General features: G+C 39.6%; 1 protein-coding gene across 1 annotated transcript in view; it reads right to left on the bottom strand.

Moving 5' to 3' along the window:
* PARG (poly(ADP-ribose) glycohydrolase) overlaps positions 1–20,082 on the bottom strand; it is a 105,298-nt gene that overhangs the window by 24,819 nt on the left and 60,397 nt on the right. The window contains exons 10-13 of the mRNA XM_020796850.3: positions 17,282–17,361; positions 15,326–15,386; positions 9,320–9,395; positions 5,493–5,640 (exon numbers count right to left, since the gene is read on the bottom strand). Coding sequence (XP_020652509.3) covers positions 5,493–5,640; positions 9,320–9,395; positions 15,326–15,386; positions 17,282–17,361 — 365 coding nt within the window. The remainder of the gene's footprint in view (positions 1–5,492; positions 5,641–9,319; positions 9,396–15,325; positions 15,387–17,281; positions 17,362–20,082) is intronic.

Genomic DNA, 20,082 nt, shown 5'->3' with positions numbered 1-20,082 from the left:
ATCTGACTTTTCGTTAATTTATGGTGAATTTTTTTTTTTGGCCCATAGGAACCAATGGAGCTGTCAAAATCTGACAGCTCCATTGGTTCCTATGGGCCGAAAAAAAATCACCATAAATTAACGAAAAGTCAGATCAAAGCCAAATCAGGTTTGCACACGACTTAGGGGGTCCTCTAACGAATCCAAGCATTTAGAACAGTTGCTGAGTCTTCGTTAATTTTTTGTGAATTTTTTCTTCCCCCATAGGAACCAATGGAGCTGTCAGATTTTGACAGCTGTCAAAAGTTGGGGGGAAAAATTCACCATAAATTAACGAAAAGTCAGATCAAAGCCAAATTAACTTTTGCATCCATTTTAGAGGGTGCAGAAGCTAATCCAAGCATTTAAAACCATTTTTGACCCTTTTATGACAATTTTTGCAAATTTGCAAAAATTGACTTCGCAAAGCTATTGAAATGCATTGAGTCAGCTTCAATACATTCCAATGGAGGAAACATTGTATCGTTTAACGATGTTTCCTGTGGGTTTTTTCGCTTAAGGACGGCAATCCGTGCCTATTGGAACGGATTAACCGGTTTCCAATGCATTCCTATGGGAAATGGTGTTTCACATAACGATGTTTCACATAACGTTTTTTTTGGAACCAATTAAAATCGTTATGCGAGGCACCACTGTATTACACATCTATGTGTAATAGCTCTGCACTGCTTATTATTTCAAGACTACAAGCTCAGATGAGAAAACAATATAGCCACTTTGAGTGCTATCTTTTAATGGAAAGGTGAGGTACAACACACACACACACACACACCACCACATCACACCATATGTATACACCACATGGCTATGCTATATTTGTATACCATAACCCTGTAATATACAGTTCACTATTATAGCCACAATGCAAATTGGAAGGTTGCACTGAAGAGACAGTAGCTTAAATTCAGTTATGTCATGGAACTTTCTGTTACTGCTGTAAACCAGTAGTAACAGAAACTGGTTTGGATTTCTAGATATCTCCAATACCTCTCAGATTGCCAATTTAGTTAAAATGCTCTCTCAGATCACCTGCTAGCCAAATCAAGCATAAGTGCAAAAGCCATACTATATCATTGACTTCTAGGCATACACGTTCCCTAGTTATATGTGGGAAATGGGAACACATATTAAGGCTCAAGTTCAAGCCAATATCCCCACAAAAGAGCAAAGTATTGGCTAGTTTGGAGGAACGTGTGGTTTGCAAAAAAATATAATCCACTCTTCACTGAAAACATTCCAATGGAAACTAAACATGGATGGCTAAAGAATAGTAGGCTTAAGAATGGATGGGATTTATATAAAAGCTAGAATAGAAAGTCCTGGAATATAGCATCATTAGCTGCTTGGAACCCCAAGCAGTATCACTCCATGTTGCAAATATATGTTGTAAATATATTATAAGTATTGGTTGTTCTGGGATTTTCGGGCTCTTTGGCCGTGTTCTGAAGGTTGTTCTTCCTGACGTTTCGCCAGTCTCTGTGGTCAGCATCTTCATTAGATCCTGGCCATGAAAGCCTTCACGAATATTATAGGTATACTTGCAAATATTCTTGCTTTTACAGAGGCCCAAGGCTGTAATCCTATGCACTTCTACCAAGGCCAAACAAATTCAAAATGACTCGCTTTACAATAAACTTGCAAAGGAATGGATAACAATAAAAAGGGGGGGCATGTAGTCTTTGTACAAAATCTGAAAGGGAGGGTGATACTTTTATTACGAGACCCCTAAAAAGTCACAAACATAAGCTTGCTAATGATACAAAGCTGTAGGAAGACCTGCGCAATCCACAACTGTCCTATTAGATTTTACCTTTAAAAATCAAACTTTCGTCTTTACACAACGTCTTTCCTGAAACCCTTACCAGGATCTGGACTTTGTCTTCCTGTTGATGCTACTCTGCGAGTGCCATGTATACTGATGCTGCTATATAGTTCAAATGCTGCATCTGCATTTATATAGCCATCTCTTATGGAGTGGGGAACTCTCAAATTCCCACGCAAAAAAGCATCTGAACAGCCACAGGTTTTATCCAAGAATTTTTTAAAAATGTTATTTACTATATTTAGTTATGTTTTTCTTATAGAGAGCTCATGGTGGAACATCTCCTCCCCCCGTCCTCATATATTTACGTTTTATGTATTTATTTATTTATTAAATTTATACTCCACCCATCTAGACCGAAGTCTACTCTGGGCGGCTAACAACAATAGATAAAATAAAACAATATAATAAAAAATAAAATAAAAAACAGTAGTAATATAGTTGAAGATGGGAAAAAATATTGAAGTGATGACAGGAGGGAAAGCCTGCCTAAAGAGCCAGGTCTTAAGTTTCTCTGGGGGCAGACTGTTCCAAAGGCAAGGGGCCATTGCCAAGAAGGCCCAGTTTCTTATTCTTTCATTCCAGGCTTCCCTCAGCGTTAGGCCCCTCAGCCACCCTTCCTGGCTAGAACGAGTGATTCGGGTAGATCTAGGTGGGAGGAGGCATTCCGCTAGATATTGACGTCCTAAACTGTTTAGGGCTTTATATGTCATCATTAACACTTTGTAATCAATGCGGAAACGATCAGGCAGCCAATGCAAGGCAGCCAGAGTGAGGAAAATATGCTAATATTTTTTCGTCCCACTGAGGAGTCTGGCCACCGCATTCTGAACCATTTGAAGCTTCATCAATCTCAAAGGTAGCCCCACGTAGAGCGCATTACAGTAGTCTAAGCTCGAGACTACAAGTGCATGAACCACAGTGGTGAGCACCCCAACATCAAGATAGGGAGGCAGGTGGGCAATCCGCCAGCGATGGAAATAGGCAGAGTGGACCACTGACGCCACCTGGGTTTCCATGGTGAGCACCGGATCCAGATGGACCCTCAAGCTGCAAACCTCACTCTTCGCGGTGAGAGTCACTGCCCCAAAAGAGAGGAAGTTTCCGAAACTACCAATGGAGGGGCCGCCCACCCTCAGGATTTCCATCTTGTCCAGGTTCAGCCTCAGTTCATTCTCCTATAACCATTGCAGTACAGCTTCCAGGCAGTGCTGAAGGGACAGAATGGCATCCACTGTGGTTGCAGAAAAGGAGATGTAGAGCTGGGCATCATCAGCATACTGATGGCATGAAGCCCCACACCCCCCGATGACCCCACCCAGCAGCCCCAAACAGCATTGGGGAGATAATCCAGCCCTGCGGAACCCCACAATTGAGTCTCCACAAGGCCGAAAGACTCTCCCCAAGCTGTACTCTCTGAGGATGGTCCTCCAAGAATAATTGGAGCCAGGCAAGCGCCAAACCACTGATTCCCAGCTTGGAGAGCCTCCCCAGGAGGATAACGTGGTCAATGGTATTGAAGGCGGCTGAGATATCGAGGAGGACAAACAAAGACATTTTGCCCCTGTCGGGCTCCCTCAACAGGTCATCAAACAGGGCGACCAATGCCGTTTCCATACTGTGGCGGAGCCTGAAGCCCAACCAGAATGGATCCAGCGCATTGGTTTCATCCAAAAGAGCCTGAAGCTGGTCATATATTCAGTCTGTGAGACAGGTTGTGCTAAAGGACAGTGGCTAGAACCAGGGTGTGCAGTTTTCAGAGGCCATGGTTTGTGTTCACTCCCTCAGACTTTGAAGCAAATCTCGCTTTACGTGGGGCTTCAGGCCGCGCCATGGTACAGAGACGGCATTGGTCGCCCTGTGTGATGACCTATTGAGGGAGGCCGACGGGGACAAAGTGTCCCTGCTGGTACTCCTCGACATCTCAGCGGCCTTTGATACCATTGACCACGGTATCCTCCTGGGGAGGCTCTCCGAGTTGGGAATCGGTGGCCTTGCTCCGCTCCTTCTTGGAGGACCGTCCCCAGAGAGTACAGCTTGGGGAGAGCGTCTCAGCCCCGTGGAACCTCAATTGTGGGGTTCCACAGGGGTTGATCATCTCCCCAATGCTGTTTAACATCCATATGAAGCCGCTGGGTGCGGTCATCAGGGGGTGTGGAGCCTGGTGTCATCAGTACGCTGATGATACTCAGCTCTACATCTCCTTTCCACCTACCGCAGGAGATGCCGTGCTGTCCCTCCAGCACTGCTTGGAGGCCATACTGAAATGGATGCAGAACGGGCTGAGGCTGAACCCGGGCAAGACGGAGGTACTGAGGGTGGGTGCTCCCACAGCTGGGGGTTTGGGAAACTCCCTCTCTTTCAGGGGGGTGACCCTCCATGCCAAGGACGGGGTTCGCAGCTTGGGGATCCATCTGGAGCCGGCGCTCACTATGGAAACCCAGGTGGCGTTGGTGGTCCGAACCGCCTTTTACCATCTCAGGCGGATAGCCCAGCTATCCTCGATGTGGGGGCGCTCACTACCTTGGTGCATGTGCTCGTAATCTCAAGATTAGACTACTGTAATGCGCTTTACGTGGGGCTGCCTTTGAGGCTGCTGCGGAAACTTCAGGTGGTGCAGAATGCGGCGGCCAGACTCCTCAGTGGTGTGAAAAATTACCAACATATTTCACCCACTCTGGCCGCATTGTATTGGCTGCCCATCCGTTTCCGCATCAAGTGTTGATGCTTACATATAAAGCCCTAAACGGTTTAGGGCCTCGATACTTGGTGGAACACCTACTCCCACCAAGATCTACCCGTGTCACTCGCGCAAGCCAGGAGGTGAGGCTGAGGAGCCTAACGCCGAGGGAGGCCTGGAAGGAAAGGACAAGAAACCGGGCCTTCTCGGCGGTGGCTCCTCGCCTCTGGAATAACTTACCTCCTGATATTCGCGCGGCTCCCTCGCTGGGTATTTTTAAAAAGCAACTAAAAACATTAATATTTCGGCAGGCCTTCCCCACAACCAACCCTTGACCCTCTTTCCTCTCCTCTCTCACTCTTTGTTCTATTTTGTTGTAAGCTCTCTATCTTCGTATTATTGCTCTTATATATATTGCCAGTTGACTTTTGTAAGCCGCCTAGAGTGGTCCTAACAGACTAGATAGGTGGGATATTAAATAAATAAATAAATAAATAAATAAATAAATAAATAAATAAATAAATAAATAAATAAATAAATAAATAAATACATACATACATACATACATACATACATACATACATACATACATACATACATACATACATACATACATATTGCACCCCCACAAAGCTTCATCGCAACTTTTTCTTCAAAACTGGTCCAAAATGAGCAGTAACACCCTCCAGAGGTTTAATTGGTCATTTCAGGACAAAGCAACTTTTCTTTACTTACAGGAGATAGCGAGGGGCTTGATGGGCTGCACGTGGTGCATCCCTGGCCTAGACAAACTTCTTTGAGTGTGATGGCTAAATAGGAATTTGAACCAAAACACCTCTAGTCTTAATCCAACAAACATTACGGTGAACATGCATCAGACATGTGCTACTGCAAACAACAGTGACTTTTGGTACAAATTTCCTTTGAAATATGAGGCTTAGAAAAACTAACCTGTGATAATTAGACATTCATTGTGATCCAGGACTTCAGTAATGAGACGAGATACAATCAGCTCCGGATTGATTAAGAAGCGAATTTCTTCTTGTACCAGTCCTGCACCAGTGACACCACCTCCAACGAAGCGATTAGCAAAATCAACCTGACAGAAACATATTTTTGTGTGTGTGGTTACTGGGCATTCACTTTCTCACCCCAACCTCCCCTTCACTTTCAGGAAAGTAAACATCTGTTGCACATACTCATTTACGAAGATCAGCTGTAATTGTTTTGGTTTTGACCACAAACCATTAAGCAATGTAAACATGTAAGGCTGTTTATACTATATTGAAATCCTGTTATCAATTTTTTTATTTTGTAATATTGAGTTCAAAATTATAGAGTTACATATTTTAAGTACTGAAAACTTTAATAATTGGAGTGTGGAGGAAGATTATGTTGAATCTGGCCAATACACACAGGACTGGTCTTAAACCCACATTACTAGTTTCCTGTTTCAAAGGGCCAAACTTCATTTTGGAAGTGAGCAAAATTAGACAGACTCATTTGATTCACTGAATGTCTTTCAAAAAGGCACCACACACACACAACTCTCAATGCCCTACTCCATTTCATCTGCTAGGTTAATGGCTGCCCAATCATTCTCCTCCTCTCCCTCCAGAATCTGTAAATACTTTTACAGACAAATTCTTTACACTGTTCTGTAAAACCTTTGGATGATTTACCTAATCATTAGTAAATTATCCAATGATTTACCTATAGTTATTGTAAATATTTCAGCAAGCTTCCTTTTCCTTAGCTATTTCTGTGTGGACTGTAAATCCTCTGACATAGGCTTGTTGTTAACCACTACATCCATAGACTTCTGTTGAGTATCCATGTCACAGCAAAGCCAATGAAAAGTCTTGTGACTAAATTAAAATTTAACGTGTTTTGGTTGCTGTAAGCTTTTCAGGACCATGTAAGTCACACATACATCTAATGAACTGCACCACAGTCCATGAAAACATATGCCAAATCGGTAGCTTGTTGTCATATAGTGGGATGTGGCTGCAAAAAAAGGCCGGTGCTATTTTAGGCTGCATTAACAGAGGCATAGTCCCCAAATCCCATGAAGTACTAGCTTCCACCTATTCAGTACTGATTAATTCTCATCTTCAATGTCGTGTCTAGTTCTGGACAATGGACTTTAAGAAGGATGCAAACCTAATGGAACAAGCTCACAGGAGGGCAACAAGTATCATCAGGGGACTGCAAACCAAGCCCTATAAGGAAAGATTGAAGGAAATGGGCATGTTTAGCCTTGAAAAAAGAAGACTGAGGGGAGATATCATAGCATTTTTCAAATACTTGAATGATAGTCATAGGACAGGATCTGTTCTCGACCATCCCAGAGTGCAGGACACATAATAATAGGCTCAAGTTACAGGAAGCCAAATTTAGGCCGGATATCAGGAAAAACCTCTTAACTGTTAGAGCAGTATGACAACGAAACCAATTATCTCAGGAGGTGGTGAGTGCTCCAACGTTGAAGGCATTCAAGAGAAAACTGGACAACCACCTGTTAGATTTACTTTGTTTTGGATTTCTGCATTGAGTAGCTGGTTGGACTCAATAGCCTTATAGACCCCTTCCAAATCAGCTATTCCAAAATAATTAGATATTTCATCAACAAGAAATTGAGTAGACCACCTCTCAGAAGTAAAAGATTAACATTCTCTCCATGTCTGTTAATCTGATTTGGTACAGACAACAGGAAATTCCTCTTAACCTGAATTTTCTGCCTGGAGAACTGCCAAAGGATAGCTGCATTTTAGTTTCCATGTTAGTTTGGGAACTCAAATTTGGTAGGTTCATGTTAAAATCTGAAATGAGCATATTTCTCCCCCATCACTATCTTTGGTACTCTGTATATCTAGCCATTAGTAGCCAACTCTAGCGAACTCAGCAAGTTAATAAAACTCTATTAGCACTCTTTAATCTATAGAGATTGCTACAAAGATATGACTGGAGGCACCCAGAAAAGAACTAGTGTTTACCCTCAGCGCAACAAATTTTAGGCAATGACAAGCTGTTTAGTCTTTGCTTTTTGAACCAAACAGTATGTAGATAAGCATATAAACAATGCCTTGTTACCTGTTTCCAGTAATGCTGTGACTATTTTATTAGTCTCTAGAATATCAGACTCATTAAAAGAGCACATTAGACTGCCTGTAGATAAAGGCCAACATCCATGGCTTTTCTAAGGGTGCCCTCACCAAATAAAGTACAATGCGTGATGACCTAATGGAGTGTCTTTTTCATCATGGCTCCCTGCCTTAAAAACGCTCTCGCAAAGGAAGTTGGCCTCAAGTGGACACTGCCATCTTTTCTGGCACCAGTCAAAGACCCCTTTAATTTTCTGGACTTTCTTTTTTTCTTTTCCCCCAAGACAATATATTACCTTAGAATCAGACACAATTTTAGCTTCTTTCTATTGTGCTTTATTTTTGTTGCATTTCATTTCTATATTTTATTATGCTATTTTAATTTGGAATAAACTATCCTGAAAAAATGTATTAAAGGATGGGATATACATCTATTAATTTATTAACAAGCATAAAAATGCTGGGAGGCATTCATGGTTGAAGTAAAATATGTGCAAAACTCAAGAGAAAGCTCTTTTTAATATTTAATCTGAGTTAGCCCAAGTATAGGGATTTGTTCTGTTTATGCAAGACCAGAAAGCAGGTGAAATGGGACTGACAATCACATCTCTTGGGTGACTGTTCTGGGTGCATGGAATGCAAATTTATACAGTACAACAAATGCATTATAAACATTCTCTCTCCCTCCAGGACTGCAGTTTTGACTGGTTTGTGAGGGAAAAAAATATTGCTTTGTAGTTTTAAAATGCATCTTGGTTTTAATGCATGTTTCAAGAGAAAATATTCATAACACTGGAAAACAGCTTTATGCTTCCAGAAAAGCAAGACAAAAGATTTGCCAGAATGGATCAGGTTCCTGGCTCCTTATCTGTATTTAGTTATAGTTAACCCAACTCTAGGAGAGTCTTATTACAACAAAGGGAAGCCACCTATGAATACAGCAATGGTCTGTTGCATGTCCATATGCTTCAATGAGAGCTTCTGCAAAAGAGTGTTTATTCCAGAAGGGTGTGCCCAGACAACCAGATTAATTTAAGTCTATTCATCACACCACGAGCTTGCATTCTGGGCTTTCAGACCATTAAAGACAACAGGTATTATACAAAATTTTGTTTTGTTAATTTATAATACTTTAGATTACATTTCCAAATCTAACTCCATCTTAGTGGGTTTTGGGGGAGGGTTGAATGGTGTGAATACAGAACAGACAAATTCTTTATCCATCTGTTTTAGATGAGTGACTCTTAGATCAAAACAATTCCACTAGCAGAGACAAAGCTTCCTGAACTGCTGAACTGGTCACCAGCTGGGGCACAGGCCACATCATTTCTGAAAGGGAAAACACAAGTAGAAAACTGGCAGCCTGTCATCTTTGTTCCCTGAAAGCCCTGCTCCTGTCGTTCTTCAGTCTCTGTCTGACCTGAACAACCTGGAGTCATCCATATCTTATGACTGTCAATCAAAAGGTTTTTCATCAGGGCACATATCTGGAAAACAAGGTGAGCTGGGGACAACAGATAATGTTAATCCTATCAGAACAGTCACTCTGCTTTGTCTCTTATATTTCAAGATGTTTTGCCACTTCTGCACAACCTAGAGCAAAAGCAAATTATTCTGCTGAAGTGTCCAACAGACCAAAGTTTAGTACAAGCATGTGTGTGATTGTACTCTTACCTGTAACATTCCATGGCCATTGCTCTCAATAGTACCTTCATATGTGATGTGCAACCTGGACATTTTTGTCTGACTCCTGTAATGAAACGCAAACACAGAGAAAAGAAAAAAATTAGTTATATTTGGAAAAGAGGAAGCTAATGTTTAAAAGTCAACTATAACATGCTTCACACTAATAAATAAAAATGCCAATCTGTCAATCAATCTACACAAAGTCATAGTAATTTGCAGCCCAGAGTCATGAGTTGTCACATCATAAAATAAGCACAAAAGAATGGGCTGCACTGATGTCTGATTCACACCAGCACAATGAGTCTGAAGTTTGTACCCAAGTCAGTCTTAACAGTCTGGACCACACTGTCTCTCAGAGAAACACTGGATTTTCTTTTCTTTTGCCATTTATGTACTCAGATGAAGCTCTATGGATACCTACTGGCTGGACCATTCAAAACAGCCACTTCAAGGATGTCCTTGTTCAGAATTCTGAATGAGGTATGAACAACTGGTATTTCAAATACATAAAGTTTAAAATCTGGATATCTATTTTACTTCTGATGAGACAGGCCTTTACATTTAAAGCCTTTAGGGTTTTCCTCCTAACAAGGTCTGTTTTGGCTTATTTAAAATAACTAAATAAATGTCGCTCTAAAGTTAAAAAAAAAATTCTATTTTATTTTCTTACACTAATAGCATTAACCCTTTAACTGAGTATAAATCTTACATCCAGAAATACTTTCTTTCTAAATTTCTTACTCTGCACAAAATGATACATTCACATATTTTATAATTCTGTAGGTGAAATTTAAAGACAGATTTGAATTAAGCAGTGTTAACACCATCCAGATATTGACTTAATGCTCCTGAAAAATCCTTATCTGAAAATGGTCCAAATGGTAAAAGAAGGTAGCATTTTGTTTTCTGCTCAAGAAAACCATTTGGCCTACACTTGAAAATGATCTAAATGAAAACAGAAGGACTACAGTGGTGCCCCGCATAAAAACAATAATCCGTCCCATTGAAATCGTTATTTAGCGAAGTCATCGTCTTGCGAAAACTGTTTCCCCATTGGAATGCACTGAAACCCGTTCAATGCGTTCCAATGGGGAAAATCGTCATTGTTTTGTGAAGATCGCCAATAGGGCAGCCATTTTGCGAAGCGCTGATCAGCTGTTAAAATGGCTGTCCTGCGAAGCATCCATCCCAAAAACATAGGAAAGCCATTTTGCGAAGCCGCCGATCAGCTGTAAAAATCATTGTCTTGCAAAAAACGGTCCGCGAAGCATGCACCAAATCATTGTCCAGAGAAAATCACCCATTGGAATCACTATTTTGCGAATCACTATAGCGATCGCAAAACCTCATCGTCATGGGGATTCGTCGTTTTGCGAGGTCATAGTCTAGCGAGGTACCACTGTAAATGGTTTCCATAACTTTGCTTTTGTATGGAAACAGCATTAACTAAACCTTCTATTAGACACTTGTAGGAAATAAAAATATAAAAGGCATGGTTACTTCCTCACTGTAAAAGCAACTGACTGATTTGGCTAACTCAATTACGTGAAATGCAGTCAGAAATTAACTAGTGGGCACTAAGTTGCTTATTGCAGAGTTAAGCTATTAGATATTACACACAGGTAGAAATACCACATCATTAAGAAATAAGAACTGAGAAAAACCCAGTCCACTATTAGGATTTTCATGCATACATGATGTGTGTGTGTGTGTGTGTGTGTGTGTGTGTGTGTGTGTGTGTGTGTGTGTACAGTGAGACACAATGTGTGCACTGATTATGTGCTTAGCAAAGTCCACACACTAATAGGCATACTAGATACCCGTGTGAATCAAACCTAAGTCTCTCATTAAATAGCCACATCTTCACTGAAAAACATGACAATGGAAACAAAACGGAGCAAAATGGAGCAATATGAGATTGTACATAAAGATGAACAATATTGTGCAACAATAGTTTCAAATTTCATTGAAAAAAACAAGTATGGGCTCAGGAAGAAAACCATTTAAACTTATGTCTGCTTTGTTGTAAAATAACAGGATATATTTCATTTTAACACAGGATATCTTTACATAATGAAATGTATATAACAACTAAAATTATATACCTTATTGGCCCAACCAGGATTTAGAACTGCTGTTCCAACAGACTGAAAATACTTTTCTGAAAACATGCATATGGAAAAACAACGAAGGTAAAACCAAGTTGCCATCAGCTTTTTCATTTTCTTTCAGGAAGCTTTCACTCTGAAAGCTTGCAAAAGCTCAGCAATGAAACTTGACTCCATATAATTAAAATAAGCTTTTTGTTTTTTAAAAAATCTATTTCAGAATAAATTTCAGACATCTAAATCACATTCAACTCTAATCAATTATAAGAACAAACCTCTCAATATGCTACATATTAGGTATTACTGTATCCGTGTATAAAATGCCCCCCCCACTTTCCTAATCCAAATTAAGAAAAATAAGTGGGGTTTAGTAAGTGTAGGAGGAAAGAGATCGAAGTGCTACAAGATCGCTTTGATGCCTGCTTTCCCATCTTCTCAGCCTACTTCCGTGTATAAGATGACCCTCAATTTTTAATCAAAAGATTTTAGAGAAAAGTACAGTCTTATACACGGAAAAATACAGTACCTCTACCGTTGTGCTACAAGTAGAATGTTTTCTTAGGGAAAAAATAGCTCTCGTAAATTGACTGTGACATCATTTTTCCCAGATACCCATCTCTTCATAAGAGGCAGGACAAGATTACTCAAGCAACGAGCAACAAGGGAATTCACAGTCAATTCCCCTCCTGAGTAACTATTTTCACTTAAAAAATGGCCTCTGAAATGGCATCTCCTATATGCCCTTAAGGGTTGGTGATATATTTATCATGCACTAACTAGACCGCAATTGAGAAATAGCAGGACTGAGAAATTTATTTTATGCCATTTACAAATATGGCACATTTTTCCTCTGCTTGTTTGCTAACAAACATACATTTGTCATTTTAAGAAAGCAGGGGACAAGTAAATAAAAACATAATGCAGATATCAAAATAAGACTATTGTAACAGACAACCCCCCCCCCACACCTGGAGCTGGAACTGGCAAGTCACTCCAGTATCTTTGCCAAGAAAATCCCATGAACAGAAACAAAAGGCTAAATGATATGATGCTGGAAGATGGGACCCTCAGGTCAGAAGGTGTCCAACATGTTACTGAGGAAGACCGGAGGACAAGTGCAAATAGCTCCAGAGCTAATGAAGTGGTTGGGCCAAAGCCAAAAGGACGCTCAGCTGCGGATGCGCCTGGAAGTGAAAGGAAAGTTTGATGCCGCAAAGAAAAAACTGCGTAGGAACCTGGAATGTAAGACCTATGAACTTTGGTAAACTGGATGTGCTCAAACAGGATGGCAAAAATAAACACTGACATCCTGGGTGTCAGTGAACTAAAATGGACGGGAATGGGCAAATTCAATTCAGATGATTATCATATCTACTATTATGAGCAAGAATCTTGTAGAAGAAATGGAGTAGCCCTCATAGTCAACAAAAGCCTTTGATTGTGTCAACCACAGCAAACTATGGCAAGTCCTTAAAGAAATGGGAGTGCCTGACCACCTTACCTATCTCCTGAGTAATGTATATGTGGGACAGGAAGCAACAGTTAGAACTGGATATGGAACAACTGATTGGTTCAAAATTGGGAAAGGAGTATGACAAGGCTGTATATTGTCTCCCTGCTTATTTAACTTATATGTAGAATACAGAATGCGAAAGGCCTGACTGGAGGAATCCCAAGCCGGAATTAAGACTGCCGGAAGAAATATCAACAACCTCAGATATGCAGATGATACCACTCAGATGGCAGAAAGTGAGGAGGAATTAAAGAACCTCTTAATGAGGGTGAAAGAGGAGAGTGCCAAAAACGGTCTGAAACTCAACATTAAAAAAACTAAGATCATTGCCACTGGTCCCATCACCTCCTGGCAAATAGAAGGGGAAGATATGGAGGCAGTGTCAGATTTTACTTTCTTGGGCTCCATGATCACTGCAGAGGTTGACAGCAGCCACGAAATTAAAAGACACCTGCTTCTTTGGAGGAAAGCGATGACAAACCTAGGCAGCATCTTAAAAAGCAGAGACATCACCTTGACGAGGTCCGCATAGTCAAAGCTAAGGTTTTTCCAGCAGCTATGTACGGAAGTGAAAAGTGGACCACGAAGAAGGTTGACTGCCGAAGAATTGATGCGTTTGAATTGTGGTGCTCTTGAGAGCCCCCTGGACTGCAAAGAGAACAAACCTATCCATTCTAGAGGAAATCAACCCTGAGCGCTCACTGGAAGGATAGATCTTGAAGCTGAGGCTCCAATACTTTGGCCATCTCGTGAGAAGAGAAGACTCCCTGGAAAAGACCCTGATGTTGGGAAAGTGTGAAGGCAAGAGGAGAAGGGGACGACAGAGGATGAGATGGTTGGACAGTGTCACCAAAGCTACCAACATGAATTTGACCAAACTCCAGGAGGCAGTGGAAGACAGGAGGGCTTGGCATGCTCTGGTCTATAGAGTCATGAAGAGTTGGACACGACTTAACAACTATGGAACAACTAAACAAACACTGAGCTGCACTGTCTGTATACATGTGCACATCCAAGCATGTACACATGGGCTTAACCTTTAGTTCACAAAAGTTTTATGTAAGTGCAACTAATTAAAAACATGTAGCAAAAAAAAAAATACCACAGATTTTCAGAGTTATTCTAGGAAAAATATGGATGAGGCATATAGGTCAGACTCAGAATGCAATCAATGTTCTAAAGCAGTGGTTCTTAACTTTTGTTACTAGGATGCTTTTGAACTGCAACTCCCAGAAACCCCAGTCAGGACAGCTGATGGTGAAGGCTTCTGGGAGTTGCAGTCCAAAACTCCTGAGTAACCCAAGGTTAAGAACCAGCGTTCTAAAGCAAAACCTGATAGAGCAACTTTAAATTTTCCCAAAGCCAGTTCTAACCAATGAAACTGCTATTAGTGATTCATTCCAGTTACAGTTTGCATGTTCATGTAGTCTTCACCATGTCCACACAATGTACACTTACATCATTGACTCCCAAATGGGGGGCTGGAAGGGAGAATTCCCACTGCTTTCCCTCTAACCGCAGCCCTTGTGGGCATGTGGGTAAAAACAGCCAACCAACAAAGCCAAGAAACATGACTGTCTGATTTGTTATGAGAGACAAGTTGTTAGGGCCGGCCATAGGAAACCTCGCTGAACGGTGAGTAAAGGAGCCTTTTGGAACGCATTAAACGATGTTTAATGTGTTCCAATGGCTTTCCCTGCCCCGTTCAGCGATGTTTTGCTATAGCGAAGGTTAATCCGGAACGGATTAACCTCGCTATGCGAGGCACCACTGTATTGTGCATACCCAGCTGTTTACAAAGGCTGGGCAAACAGAACAAGCAACACTTAAATCTGTATGAGCTGTACTGGTTGTCAGTGTACTTCCAATCTGAAGTGGCAGTCAATTATGATTACCTTTAAAGCCTCATATAGATGGGCACCAGGCTAATGAAGGGCTACCTATACCTATGATTCTATTTGTACTTGCTAAAATCTTTATGTTCTATCTTGGAGAGGCTTCATGTCAAAAGGTGGTACAGATTTTATCAAGTAAATAAATCTGAACCCAAAGCTTTCAGGACCTAACCAAATATCTGGCATTTACCTTAATTAGCATAAACATCATGTTCATAATCTAAAAAATATAACTTCAATCATTATTCATGTTATTTATTAAATTATTTTTCCTGTATATTTCATATATTTCTTTTTTTAAAACAAACTATCATAAAATACTCCTTCCTAAGGAGATTAATATATAATACTTGGATTTCAGAGATTTGCTAAAATCAAGGCAAGAACAGAAACTGAACCCATACCGTCATTTGCACTTCAGTAAAATTGTCAAAATCAAAATGAAGACATTTCCAGAGAGACTTTTGTTTCTACCTACCTTTCCCAATCTGGAAATTCCTGTAGACACTGTCTTGTAAATGTAACCAGTCCAATAGGTTCTGCAAGAAAACAAATCCAAATAAGTATGTATCATTATTTATCAAAAATGTCATAAGCTTACAATACATGTATTTCTATTGTGCACTTATGGAGAAATGGGAACATTTCCAAAGTAATCATTCACTACCTGGTGGGGTTTGGAATCACTTCAAGTCTGAACCACTGGAGAGGCCAGAGACCAATTAAAATTATCCACCCCAGAAGGCTTATGGATCCAAATGTTTTCTTGATGGCTGCTGATGAGTTTCCAGTTACCCCAGCAGGTGACCCTGTTAAGGTCATGGTTGACCTGTGGAATGTGAAAATGACCAGAGCTGTGGACATGATTACTCCTAAGTGTCCCCTTTCACAGAGTAAAGCCAAATTAGCCTCCAGTTTACAAAAGAGCTGGAGGTGATAAAAGTAGTGGGACAGACTAGAACAACAATGGTGGAAAATCTGGGATAGATTCAACCAAGCATGGGCTGGAGCTAATTGGAAGACATTTGAATGTCTGCTTACAGCAAGTCAGGCTTCCAGAATGTTTAAAGGGAGTGACAATGAGACATGGTTAGAAAACCCATCCTTGATTCCTGCCATAATGGAAAGCTAGCACCCCAACACCCTGCTCGTATGCCTGGTGCCAGAATGTGTAGTGGTATCTCAGTCCCAAAAGTTCCTGGATGAGATGGATTATCTAGATCCATTTCAATATGGATTCAGAACTGGCTTTGGTTGCTCTTGTCAACAAACACATTTCCTGAAAGAGACTGGGAGTGAACTTCTTCACAAGGTACCTGTAAATTTTGGGGGTCTGGGATCTTGGCTGTTACAGCTGGGGAGAAGGTAATCCAGCAGCTTCTTTCCAATCCCAACCTCAAGGCTTATTTCACTCTGAATTTTTCATAAAGCTGCCACCAACCTTCTAATCAGAATGCATTTTGCACATGTCCTGAGGACAAAATCATCCTGGTACATGGGCCGAGAGCAGTGAGGCATCTGGAATCGGATTAAATCAAGGCAGCCCTGCAAAACTGAGACCTTTGAAATGTGGGTCAAGGGATCTTTACCAGAAAACTTTTCTCAAAAGGTGTGACTTTTTGATGACATCTCTGATGCTTTATTACATCTCTGGCATCCCCACATATCTTCACAACACCACCTATCGAGCCTATTGAACAGTGAGATTATGATTCCCTGGAATCACTATGGCATCTTCCTTTTTTAAAAAAACACACATTAACAACAGGAAGCAAAGGCTGGAAAAGATAACGCAACCTCAGAAATAGTCCCTTCTCCAGATGAACACAATGTAAATGTTTGTAGGTGTGTTTTTGTCAGCTCCCAGAATTCTGCCTGGGGAATCACTGGAGAATTCTGGGAGTCCAAAACAGCAGACCCCAATCTAGAATCTGACAAAAACAACAACAACAACATAAGGAACTTAGAAGTGTGTTCTCTCTTTTGAGCCATTTGAGTTGGTCCTAATAATAAAAATAGAAATAGCGCAAAATAAACTACAAAATCCATCGCAGAGAGCAGTATCTTAAGCACCAAGTATAATTCCATAATATTTTGCTGTATTTTATTTTACTTTGCCACCTAGCCTAATGAAGAATTCTGGAGAACTCAACAGATTGTGCAGTACTGTAGAATTATCTCCCACCCTGGATAGAATCTTGGGGGTCCTTAGTATCTCAACAGGCAACTCCTTTAAGTTTCAACCTGTTCTCATACATTCTATTATACAGGCTTCTAAGTTAGTGTATATGGCATATACACTGATATTTTATTATTATATGTCTAGTAAGCTTTATAAGTCACACACATACACACATATATAGTTTCATCAGCTAAGCTAGAGGTACACAGTACATTAAATAGAAGGATTAGAAGGTAGACAAGATGCTTTTACTTTTCTCTGTGACTCTTCTGAAGTAGCAGAAAAGGGTTTTCAGCTTCTCAGGCTTCCTAGGTGAACGTCCTTCAAACAACCTAAGAAAAATAAAAATTTATTATTATTTTACAATCAAAAACTAAAAGGAAACAAGAAATAGCACAATAACTTAATTTACCTGCAACAAGAACTCAACTACACAGCAAATTTGAGTTAATGTGTTATGGACTGTCCAGTATTACTGTGTTTCTCCAGGAATAAGACAGGGCCTTATATTAATTTTTGCTCCAAAAATACATTGGGGCTTATTTTCAGGGGATTTTTTTTTCATGTACAACAATCCACATTTATTCAAATAGTCATGTCACCTTCTTCTGGTTGCTGCACAATGCTGCATAATAGTGGAGGGTGGGGTTTCACTTAACTGGGGCTTATTTTTGGAGTAGGGCTTATATTAAGAGCATCCTGAAAAACCATACTAGGGCTTATTTAATAATAATAATAATAATAATAATAATAATAATAATAATAATAATAATAATAATAATAATAATAATAATAATAATAATAATAATAATAATAATAATAATAATTATTATTATTATTATTATTATTATTATTATAATTATTATAATTATAATTATAATTATAATTTATTGTCATTGTAAGTATATACACATACAACGAAATTCACAGACACCCAGAGACCAGACACATGCACACACATAAAATTCCCCAAACACTCCCCACCCACTAAAAGTCCCCCACTAAAAATACAAACATCTACACCGCAGGCCAAGTAACACAGTCCAACTAATTATTCACTACTGGTGGTCTTTAAGCTCATTATTAATTGCAATTATAGCTCTGGGATAAAAACTATTGAGAAAATGTGTGGTCCGAGTCTTAATTGTTCTATATCTTCTGCCAGATGGTAACAGTTCAAAAAAGTTATAAGCAGGATGGGAAGAGTCTCTCAGGATGCTACGTGATTTCCTTAGACAGCGGGATTAGGTCTTATTTTCGGGGAAACAGGGTATTACAGAACAAATCAGCTACGTGCACAAACAGAAGAAACTAAGCTTCTCATAAGTTTCACAAGCCAGAAACGGCTCATGACATACTTTCTTCATGAACATATTGTCACAAACCGGAAATATATTAGGAGCATGAAGGTACTTCTCATAGCCGTTTAAGCAATAGCCAAATGCTTATTGCTTTATTTGTCCTGCTATTTTCTTAGACGTAGTAAGAATCAATCAGTGGGACTTCTTCACCTTCCATAATCAAGAAAGAGATGTAAGCCTTCTGTTTAGGAAATAGGGGGCATGGTCTTACAGCATCAGTACTTTAGATAAATGTTCATGTGAGCAAACGGCTTGGGTCAGCAACAGTATGTGTGCTTATCCAGTTATAGTGACATCTACATTGGTTTCAGTGGTAAATGTCTTGCAATCTAATTCATGAGTATCTCAAAAGCCATCTACATCCCCTCAAGACAAACATTCCTTTTATTGACTTATATTTCAATAGCTACTGTTAGAGAGGAAACAGATTGCTTCAGACATTTTCCTTCATGCAAACCACTCCTTTTCTACATTGCATTTTAAAGCTTTTGGGGGGAAAGTGCTCTCATATTATTTGGTGTTTCTTAAAAGAAACCCTTTTATGAGAGTCAGCATAATAGACATTCTCTATTTTTAGCTAGGACTACATATGTTTATATAACACTTTTCTGTGACATCTACCTATCAGAAACCTGCACTTACATTGCTTAATTTGATTTTATATAAAATGAAAATCATCCTTATGGGTCACATAATGCAATATCCCTGAAGGGGAAATCTGCGGAGATTTCAGAAGATAAGGCCTAAGGTAGCATGTTCACTAAAATAAGCCATATATTGTGAAAGACCTTTGGGTATATATTCTCCTTTCTTAAAAGGTTTTTTGAAATACTGAAATGTTAAGTGGCAGTGATGTAACACCACCCAGTTAATTCCATTTGGTAGAAAAACACATCAGCTTTTATATAGAAAAGTACTTCTGGGTAAAGTCAGTTTTCCACACTGATGTGTATTAATTTTTTCTTGCTTCAGCAAGGCTACTAACACTAACACTACATTAATTTTTTAAAAAATACTAAAAACATTTGATCAAGATGCTAGCTAAAAGTAAAAAAATGATACCTCATAGTAGATAACCTTTAAAATAACTATACAGAACTTTTAGGGGAAACAATTATTATTTACACCTATTGTAAATGGCTCTGTATTGATCTGATAAAGAAAAGCATGATATAATCTTAAAACAAATAAATATTAACCACAAGCTATCACTGATATCTGGATTGCAATAAAGACTAAAAATTATGAAGACTCTCCTCCTTTCCACCAAAACAAAGAACTCTGTGGATATGATAGCCTGATCAGCAAACAAGACAACCAGATACAAAAAAAAAGTGAGTACAGCTCTGTCCTATCTTTCTAATAGCCTGGAGCTTGTCACATCATCCATATAATGAACTCCACAGAATTACAAGTATATTCTGTTTGAGAAATGCAAAGAGAAAATGGCAGATTTGGGATTAAGATTTTTTCCATTTAAATTTTAGTATTATTTTTATCAGTTTTTCAATGTTTTCACTGTATATAAATATTGGCTCATATCTTCTTACCTAGTTTACTCTGCTGTAGCAAAATGGCTTAGTTTTTGGAAGTTAATTGGCCTAAGTTAAGAAATCACTGTAAACATTATACGTTACATACTGAGTTGTAGGACTGTACTGTACAACTGATGGCAAAGCAAGCATCCTAAAA

Source organism: Pogona vitticeps, chromosome 3 (assembly GCF_051106095.1).
Source record: "Pogona vitticeps strain Pit_001003342236 chromosome 3, PviZW2.1, whole genome shotgun sequence".
Classification (NCBI taxonomy): Eukaryota; Metazoa; Chordata; class Lepidosauria; order Squamata; family Agamidae; genus Pogona; species Pogona vitticeps.
Note: the sequence above shows the minus strand (reverse complement) of the source record. Positions and strands in the feature narration are given on the sequence as shown.